Source organism: Myotis nattereri, assembly GCF_964212035.1.
Source record: "Myotis nattereri genome assembly, chromosome: 10".
Taxonomy (NCBI): domain Eukaryota; kingdom Metazoa; phylum Chordata; class Mammalia; order Chiroptera; family Vespertilionidae; genus Myotis; species Myotis nattereri.
The window spans coordinates 45,256,268-45,267,147 of NC_138085.1; the positions used below are offsets into that span (position 1 = coordinate 45,256,268).

General features: G+C 43.1%; 1 protein-coding gene across 1 annotated transcript in view; it reads right to left on the reverse strand.

The window, feature by feature from the left end:
* The window catches only part of MEIS1 (Meis homeobox 1), a 130,895-nt gene that overhangs the window by 92,485 nt on the left and 27,530 nt on the right, over positions 1–10,880 (reverse strand). Inside the window, exon 7 of the mRNA XM_081101108.1 lies at positions 10,165–10,276. Within this exon, the coding sequence (XP_080957234.1) occupies positions 10,165–10,276 (112 nt within the window). The remainder of the gene's footprint in view (positions 1–10,164; positions 10,277–10,880) is intronic.

The following is a 10,880-nucleotide window of genomic DNA, read 5'->3' on the forward strand; positions in this document are numbered from 1 at the left end:
AGCATTGATCTAATTCTAATAATCCAGGAACAAGCCTATTGGCAACTTCAGTATCTTCTGCATTCACTTTTCAATTCCTCCTTTCCTAGAAATATATGGTTTTGAAGAAAATTTAAAATTTTCTAGGTAAGGTTATGTTCTCTTTTTCTCCTGATATGGAAATAAGTTAAAGCAAGTTCTTCTTTCATTCCTTGTTAGGAAATAAGATGACCTATGACTAGGAGGGAATGCATATGGGTTGATATTGGTAAGTGGGGGAAAGCCAGAGCTAATTGTACTAATCAAACAGAATGCTTCTAGGTTAAGTAATTACGGAAAATTATCTGCAAGACTGAACTAATCCGCAAAGGCAGACACTTGAGCAAAACCCAACTCACCAACTACACTTCTGGGACCAATCAATGTGCGAGGTAGACAACGCCTACCCCTTTTTAAGGAAAATGCTTGGCATAAATTTAGTGTTTGGGTTAGTTTTTGCTAGGCCAGCAGCCAAAACCTCTACCACTATCCTTAATTAGTGCTAGCATTCACAAGGGAGAGAGATAAATTCAGGAGCTGAGCTACATATCACATCCCCGGCGTGGAATCCTGTCTGCTGCTGGGAACGGCACTGGACAAAAGCACCCTCCCATGGAAGCACAGTTACTCCTGCCATGGATTTCATCCTTCCCCCCCCTGCCCTAAGATTCCTTGGAAGATACTAAAATGTTGCCACCGGTGCCCACCCACCCTTTATTGGAAGCTCACCCTGGCCAGGGGATGGTACCCAAGAGTAGGAGGAGGCAGAACAGGCAATTATATGGGTGGCATGATTTAAGGTACAATCTTAAGCCCATCTACCACCAAGTTCTGAGAAGAGCTACCCATTGAATCTTTCCTGAGTCCTCCTGTTCAAACACATCTCCGGAGCCTGGACAGGTGAGACTTAAGTATCTATTTACGTTTCGACAGAGATTGCCATGTGAGATGAGCCATCTGCCACCCAGAAGAAACCAGTCCTAAGGGAATACAGTGCAATCACAATTTGAAAGCCTGAGAGGGTTCCCTATCCTCTTTAATAAATAATTATCCATCAGTGGCCATGTGCCCATAACTATGCTGGGCATAGGAGGTTTAAAGATGAAGTCTAGTGCCTTCCCAGGAGCATCCTGGGGAGGCTGATGAATGAATGGCTCATTTCAATATGTGACAAAGGATAAGACACTTGCTACCATGACAACACAGAAGAGGGTCACTTCCCCCAATCTGCAGGTTCACGGATTACTTCCAGTAGGTGACACTTAAGTTTAGAAGTCTTTAACCTGCACTACATAAATCCCACTCCCCAAAAAGTGGTCCATGGTTAGAACTCAGAAGATCCATATACTTTGGAAGGAAAAAAATTACATTTCCTTCTCACTAAGCTTTAATTAGAATTAGCATTTCTTTCAAGTGTATACCCAGATAACGAACCACAGAACTATTAGCAGGACCTGAGCCTTTGTCACCAATGGAAATCATATTTATATATCACAATACAGGTGTCACAGATACCTTAAAATGCCATTTACATTTGCCAGTATTTCAATAGAATTAGTGCTAGACCTTTATACTTAATGCATAGTTACAGAGCACTCATATCCCTATATGATCAGTTGTGTGTGTTTTAAAGTATTTTGATACCTGGATTTCAATATAATTACTGTCCCTCATAGTCCTATGTGTTTTGTTTTGTGCATTAATAAAAATATTACTCTGACAAGATACCCATTGACTTCACCACATTGCCAAAGAGATCCCCACCCCCACTCCCAAAATGTTAAGGTCCCCAGAAGAGGATCAGTATGAGTCAGCAGCCAGGTGACTAATGGTAGAGAAAGCAATGCCCAATGAAAACACCAATGGTTCAGCATGCAGAGGCCCTGGCTGGCCACCTGGCTGTATGGGAGGGTGGGACCAAGTGCCCAAGACAGTGCTGTAGATCAAAGTTGGTCTCACAGGGCCCCAGAGATACTGAGCCTCTATGACAGTCAGAGGACCAAGTTCAAGGTATCTTTCTGCAGGTTAGACTAAATACCTCTCACCTTGTCTTTCAGTCAACATCCCTGACCAGAGTTCACTGTGTCTGGGTAATTGGTATGTGGTGAAATAAATAAGCTCAGCTCCCTAAGAATACTCAGTATTTAGTGAACATTTCACTTACATATGCTTGGTGTTCTTGATGCCACACACAAAATTCCTGAGGGCAAATACTATGACCTACTCATTTTATAGCCTCACACAGAGCACCTCCATACATAAGTGCTTAATACATTTTTGATGACTTGACTAGAATGTATAAATGTATATTTCGCTGTTTAAATACAACTCATGACAATATTTTGGCCCATCTGCAGAAACGATTACAATCCTAGACTCTTTTTATCTCCTTGGGCTATATTAAATGGATGCTTCCCTAAAATTAACTTCCTCACTTTGGCCTTGCCAAGAATGACACCGTGTGAAGAATCCATCGCGTGGGACAATGGATTCCCTCCTGGTTTGTTTTCTTGCGTAGAAACTGAAACACACATTTAAGCTGTGCCAGGCTGTGTGTGGTAGCCCTGGAATGCCTGGGAGGGCAGACCTGAAAAACAAGTGTTTGCTTATAGTTTAAAACCCCATGCAGAACCGGGAGAAGAAAGGAAGGTGAGAGAGAATAAGAGGAAGATCTCAGTTAGAAACTGAATTAAATAATTACACATTAAGATCTGCATTTCTACAACTCAGATCACCATTTTTATTATTTATGTAAGGCAATAAAATGCATGCTATTAATATGGGTTCAGAAAACATTCTTCTAAATGTGATGCATTTGAGGGGAATAATACCTTACAATCTTAGAAGGAAAGTACTGAGTCTTATAAGCCAGTACCTTCTGGGTCAACTACAACAGAAAGTATATTCCTCTCTCCCTGAAAGGCTAAGGCTGGTACAGAGGGAGCGTGCTCTCATGTATGCAGACTGAGTGGAGCGAAAGGAAGATACATTTTTTAAAAAGTTTCCCCATCTTCTGACTGCAGAGCTAAATGATGATTGACATAACAGCATCATGCATATAATTCTTTACCTCTCCTTTTGTAATTTAAAACCATCCCATGATTCTTGAGAGACCAGTGTAATTAATTCTAAGAAAGTCAAAGAACCGGTGCATAATTTTAGAAGTTCTTCAAGTCACAACGGAATTGATATTCTTTAAGAAACAACTCCAACAGCAACACCAACAACAAAATTCCAACCCATTCCATACGAAAAAAACAAAAAACCCGTGTCTGCACAGGTGACCATGGCAACTGTCAGTAGCAAAGTCAACATCACATACAGAGTCCACCCTAACATGGCAAAACAATGGGAAAACCGAATTGTGTTAAGTTTCAAAAGTTAGAGTACTAAATTTGATAAGCTATCCAGACCATGAATTCACACATACACAAAAATAAGCAATCCACAGAAAATATAAGAGATGACCCTGTTGACTAATGCCCTGTCTTTTCTAATCGAAGGCCAGACCTATTCAAACCCAATCACATGAGGATGGAACCAGTAAAGGTCAATCAAAGGCATGCTGAAACTCCAACCGCCTCGCTGACCTTCAGAGCTTGTGACAAATTGCTATCAGTCAATGTCAACTAATGACAGTAGCTCTTTGGCTAATCAATTGTTCTAAAAATGATCAAGAAAACTACTCACAGGACAGCTCATTTTCACATCAATGCCTGTGAAGTATGAAAAGCTCATTTTTTTGAGTTTTTAATAAGCTCATAAGTAAAGCAGTTACTTGGTAACAGAGGTCACCTTACAGAAAAAGACAGAACCTTTGTCTGCCTTTTACACATTCTTTTATTACCATATTATAGTAAAAATATGCCATGGAGATGCCAGAGGGCTACATAATAAAACAGGTAACTCTTCATCCACATTGGAGACAAATAGTCCTGTGTTAGAGGGAAATCTATTGGGGAGTAAATAATTTCAAATGCATTTTTTTCAGTTAAGAAGAAAAACAATGACCTCCAGTTGACTAGAGATATTGCCTAAGAGTGAGAAAATGCACTTTCTGTGAAGACACTTATGGCCAAGTTCATGCCCCTTGATATACAGTGACTACTTTTAGGTGGGGAAGTTATATTTCTTGGTTTTAAGATGACCTGCTTTCATGATGCTAAAAGCCAAGCCAATGGAGAACAGAAAACAGTTACTCCCACTCAATGAGTCAATAAGGGGAAAGGTGACTCTCGCATGGGGCGTTCCTGGGAAAACAGGTCCGTCTATCCATCTAATTCCACATGTTTGATAAGCTAATGATAGGGACCTTTAGATAACGGGGGTTTGCGGAGTGTAATAACTTCCCCTTTCTTTTTTACACCTGACTTTTCCCATCAGGAAATCATTTTCCCATTCCGCCTGCCACTGGCCTGCAGGGGCCACGGGGCCACTTAGACTCCAGCATTAAGTGCAACTTAAGGAGCACACGGGGCTGCCGAGGTCCAAGGGCGGAGGCCTGTGGCCAGGGATGTTTTACTTTTCCCTCCTCTCCACTAGAAGTGCATTCTAGTGCCACTGAAATATAAGAAGTGCCCCGCCAAGTACAGGAATTAAGAAGCCACTGTGCACAAAAATAGTTCATTCAACTCACTCTGGCCAACAGACAAATGAAATGAAAACACACACACACACACACACACACAGAGAGAGAGACACACACACACACACACACACACACACACACCACTCTTTGTTAAATGTTTTCCTTCATTTTCAGGGTTCTTAGGTTATTCTAAACATTGTTTTTAAAATCAGGTGGGGTTTTTTTAAGTAGAAAGACTGTTTCTCAACAAGCAGCATTCACTGTGTGTATGTGTTTTCATCTAAAAACCTGCAGATAACAGATTACACCCTAAACCTGAGTTGCTAAGGTAGTTTTTCAAATTAAAATATCTTCTGTCCCCTCCACCACTCTCGAGTTGTCCGTAGGAAAGAAATAAAGGAGGGAGGGCAACACTTAAGCCGAACCATAATTGGAAGTATGTGAAAAATGAAGTGTCAGTTTGGTCAATAAAGGGCAAAGGTCAAGGGGAACTGCAGCCCAAACTCTGTGCGAAATGTGCTCATTAAGACATCCAATCAGAGTGCTCCTTCCCACCTATCCCATTATTCATCGGACAGCTGACTGTTTCAAACGCCCAGGGTTTGGGCTGTTATTACTTTTCTTCTTCATGTAAAAAGGCGAGCTGGTATATAAATCGTTGCTTAGTCATCTGGAACATAATGTGGCCCTTCCCCACCTCCCTCTCCCCTGGCTCCCACCCCCTCCCATCCAGCTCTGCCTGCTGGCTTCACAGGTCTGAAACAACTGCCTTGAGAGTCCCTTCAATAATAAATGGAATTGCCTTCTGCCTATAGGTTGCCTGAACTCACACAAAAGCTGGCGTGGAGGGGGATGGGGCAGTGGGAGGCATTGCAACTATTGATACATCATTATAAAGAAGTCGCAGTGCTTTTCAATTGTGCCTCTTTAAAGAAACATGCTGCTTTTGCCTTTTTTTCCCCCCCAGAGGGAGCAAAGATACAATTGTTGATCTGAGTCCTGCCCCCCAAAGGAGAAGTTCATAAGTGGGCTTTCGAGGTTCCAGGAACCGTTAAACCCCTTTAGGGTTGAAATGTTTTACATCAAATTTCAATGTAGCAATCCTACTTTTTCTTTATCCTTACAAAAGAGGAAAATGAGGTGAGCTTTAAGTGGGAAGTGTTCTGCCAGCAAAAAAAAATGCCCTTACTTGTTTTTCTGTGCTCCTATTCTCAATTCAATAAATCTGTGAATGAGTGAAATGGGATAGGCTCTTAATACATAATACAAATTAATCATATCAATCATCATGCTCCGCTGTACATATCCCAATCATCGTTCTATTTAGCACACAACACTAGCTTCTCACTCGCCAGCGGCGGAGAACCCCCCTGAGGCTAACGCTGAGGCTGTCTTTTCCGAAGCCCTGTCACTATTACAAGGCAGGGCGCCAGGCCCAGCGAGGACTCCCGGGGAGGAGTTGTCCAATTGATAACAGAAAGAATGTCCATCAAATGATCTGTTTTTCCATTCCTAGCCACACGAGAGCACGTTGTGACATGGAATACCATAGTCGGGAGCTGGGGCTCTGGAATCAGACTGTACGGGTTCAAGTTCAACTCTACCACCAACCAGATTGTGACTTTGGGCAAGTCTCTTAGCCTCTTTCAACCTCTGTGACCTCCTTCCTTGACCAAGCAAGAGATGGAAATACACTGACCGTCAGCCCTGACTATGTTATCTCATTATTGTATTGTGATCATGTGTTCATGGCTCTTGACTTTGAACCAAAAAGGGAGAAGCGCCCAAACTCAAAATGGGGTCGGTCATATGTAAAGCTGCCCATGAGTCATAGAACGGCTGCCTTCCAGGGAAGGAATACAAAAAGGCAGCAGACTGGCTTGGTATTCTCCCACCCCAAACCACATGCTTCCTAGATAGTCCCGGATGACGGTCAGTAGGGCAGCAACGCACAGTAGGACAAATAAGACACATGAAAGAGCCACGTATCTGCCAGTGCCTACCTCAGCCTATGAGACTCTGCTCGGGAATCCTGCAAACACCCCATCCCAAAGCTGTGATAAAACCAAGAGCAGACTCTGACAGCTACTCACTCTTCAATATTTCTGAGCTAGACTTTTTTCTCTTCCAAAATGGGAAAATAGCAAATAATTGACAGGGATAGAATAAGGACTCCATCGCATGTCTTTGGAAGTGCTTTGAGGGAGTTAAAGAGTAGACAAAATCAATGTCATAGCAACGGCCGCAGAACCCTGGACCCAATACATTTGTTAGGCCTTCCTCTTCCATGCCCACTTAAAGGAGCTCCACTGATTAAAGCACCAACTCCCTGCAAGGGGCCCAGAGTGCTAATATCAAATGAAAGCAGATGTCCTGAGGAAGAGCTGCATGATAAGTAATTTGAGTTGGGGGAAAGATTTATTACCCAAATCATGAATAAACAGAACAGTAAACCCCTGAAAAAAAATTACATACTTTGCTTTTTCTTAATTACCTCTCTGATATATATATATATACTCTTTAGAATGCCCAAGATTCAACTTGGTATTTTTTTTTTTAATGCTTAGGCAAAAATTTTTACTAAAACTATTCCATCAGTTACAACAGCCACTACTTTGGCAAGTTATCAGGCACTCAAAATCCCCCAAATTGCTGCAACGCTAACTAGAAATTGTTACTGTATTTTGAAATCTTTCAGAACATTACGAATTTCCTGGATGACTTATTTTTCTTTATTTACTTTGAAAGTCCAAAAGAACAGGACTCAGTCGAGATATATAGCCTGTTATATGCCTACACTGTGCGGCAGATACGGTTATTTAACAGAGGACCAAAGCCTAGAGGATTTCTGCCTTTTGTACCACGGGTGCCATAATGAAGTGGTGAAAATTGAAAAGGAACGAGGAGAAAAGAAATGCAGTACAAATAATACAGTAGAGAAAGTTTTAAAATATGTATTACTGCTGTCTGTGGGGAAAACACCTCTTTGGATATGTTCTTGACAGATTGAGTTATTTCTGTCTTTTGGGTATGTATAAAGACATATTTATGGATTTATAAATCTTTTGAAGAGGGTTGTTATTTACCCAGTTGACTAAAATGGACTCAAACTGTGTAAATAACTGTTTAGGACATGCACTACGGGCCAAATGCTGGCACGGCTTCCACACCCGTGCCTGCCAGAAAAGGCAGACAGGGAAAACATGGAAAAGCCACTGTGCACAGTTAATCCGCAGGCTGCACTGAGGCCGGGCTCCACAGGTCTCGGGGATGAAAAAAAGATTTAGAAGGGTCATGGTTGGCATGGAAATGTACATAAGTTGTTGCAGCAACACTTCTAGGCGTCGTTCTGCATTTAGCAAGGAATAAATCACACTGCCAAAGACAGCCCACGGGGAGGGCTGAAGGTGGGACTCCTGACACCTATATTATCAAGCAGGTGGGGGAGTGGAAGGGGAAGTCAGGAGGGAACGTTTCTATTTGACCTTGGTGGAGGGAACTGACTCTAGTTCTTTGGTGGAGAACCAGGGAAAGAGAGCACGAAGACATGAATCTTAGACAAATAATCAGGAAACCAAAATTTTAGGTCTGACACCACACGGGGACCTCAACAAATTCTTCGGCTCACCCATAACCTTTCCCCTCATCTGTCCAGTGGGGCTGGACCTGTTTTATCTGCCACCCAGGACTGTTTCAGAAAGGGTCAACTGAGACCATTCCAAGGAGATGATGTATGTAAAAAATGCTTTTTTAAAAAAAAAAACCAAGGTGGTGGTCTTTTATGAAAATGATAACGAGAAACAATGTAAGTGGAAAACTCGAGCAATGTCAAGGATCTCTGGCTCTTGGTCACAATCAAGTTCATCATCAAATGGGCCTTTGGAGAGCACTGTTGAAGGGAAAAGGGACATGCAAAACTCCCAGCTCCTTGTTATGACATGTCAGCGGGGAAGACTCGGGTGGGGCATGTGCCCTCTGAAAACCCTTTTATCGGATTGCGTTGAAGGAAACGTAGTCTGTTATAACTTTCAATTCAAGCACGTGTTAGCTGTTCCCAAACCTTCAATGCAGCAGCAGCTGGACTACCTGCATGCTCGTGGATGACAGATATTTGAAAAGCCAGAAGTGAAGACAGAAAAAGAAACCCAAACGAAAGCACTGGGCTATGACCCCGTGTAGCAATTTTGGAGAACAGGATAAAGAATTGCGACTCCATCCCCACCTTTTGGGGGGCGCCTGGTGTAAGATGAATTCTGAAAGCAGGGCTCTCTGTGGCCAGTGCTGACGTCACCCTCTATCGCACTGTGAGCCGCGGCACCACAACATGCAGACACATACCCCCCCACCCCCCTACCCCCCCAGAGAAAAAAGGCCCCATGGATTTGTGCTGCGTATCGTTTTGCATTAAAAGTCAGAGGGCCGAGGTCACCTCTTTCTGCCTCAGCTCTGAACCAGTTTACTATTCCGGGCTCCATTTTTACTAGCCTGAGAGTTGTGATGAAGTCAGCAACTTCGCTTTGAACTAGAAAATGTCTCAGATGCCTAAAAGAAAAAGTGACTCCCAGTCCAAATAGCATACATGTGCCTACAAAAAAATTAACTTTCCTGTTTTTGTTTTCAAACTCATCATGCTAACCTCACTGTGGACTGCAGTGCTAATTGGTAGAGAGCGTTAAAGTTAGAAAACAAAACTCTTTTGCGGGCTAACAGCACTCCAATGACATGTGATCATCAAAGCCGATTGTAAAGTATGTGCCTACTGTGGGCCCAGTCAACCTCAATACAGCTGTCTTTACAGATTCGGATAGAGGGGACTCCTTTAAACTTTGGTTGCATTCATTGGACTCAAAAGCCAGTGCCGCTGGTCTCATCAAAATCAGTGCAAGACATCGGAATACTCCTCCACCTTCTTGCTGAAGATTAGCTTCAGGCTAAAGTTTCATCTCCTACTTAGTTATGGTCAGACCAGTACATCCATGGGTACGGGTATTCAGAGAGCAACACAAATCAAAGTGAGCTGATTTCTTTCCCTTTCTTCCTAATTGCCTGTAGTCTGGCCTTGCAATAAAGTCAAGCACTTAAGAGATTCAGATAAGTAAATTCAGAAAAATGGCTTCAACCCAGTGGAGAGGGACACCCAACATGGGTTTCTGAAAGGCCCACCGCCTTCTAAGCATTTTACGACATTGCTAGCTTGGAAATCCTCTAAGGGCAAATAATAATAATAATAATAATAATAATAATAATAATAAATTTGTATAGCACAGTATTAGTAGCATACTGTCCACATACATTCCAACTTTTACTACTCCAGTCTTGCCCTCAGTTGATTCACGGGCCCTGTTTGATGGAGGTGCCCGGGTGACAGGCAGGCAGCTGGCCTGGCACAGAAGAATGAAAGGACGGGGGCATACAATAAGATGAGCGGATTCTTGTATTACATGGGGTTTATGTTCTAGGAAAAGCTGTATCATAGTCACCAACTAGACTATTCTGATTTTTCAACCCTTAAGCATGAAGCACGTAGCAAAGGAGAATGAGGAGAACAGCTGTCCTACCTTGCTCACTGCTGTTATCCCCGCTGTGTGACGTGTGGCCACCGCTGGAAGGGCCCGGGGTGCCTCCCGAACGGGTTGATGCTGTGTCGTCGTGATCTCTGTTCCAGGAGGGCTGTGGGGACACAAATCAGAAGTCCAAATGGAGTGGTCTGGTCACACTGGTCCCACCAGATCCCATCCCACGACAGAGCCACGGAAGGTAGGAGGGACAGCCGTGCCATCTTTCCCATCCCCCTGAGCAAATGGTGCCAGCCCAGAGCTCCACGGGCACATTGAAAATTGGCCCATTTCGGCTTCTAAGCTGAAATGATATGTACAAATAGTTATTCTGTAAGTAATTGCATGCTTTATTACCAAAGAAAACAAAAACATTCCAAGCAAGAAGGGGGATGGGGGGGAGAGAAAGGCTGCCACTTGATCCAGACTATTTTTAACATCAACAAACCCTCTGGCACAACAGCCTGCTACTCGGAAAATGCAAAAATGAGAGTGGTGGTCTGTGAGGCTGTGGTGATAGATAGAGGCCTCTGATTCATCCTGGAAGACAAACATGGCAGAGCTTTTAAGACCTCATAATTAGGCCGGGGTCCATAATAGCGAGGATGTGTCAGCTGTTTGCCGGATGGTACATGGCAAATGGACCAGGCACAGGGACAAAAAAGAAATGAGAGTAACAATAGGTTCACATGGGCTGTGTACACTCAGCCCCATGCCGA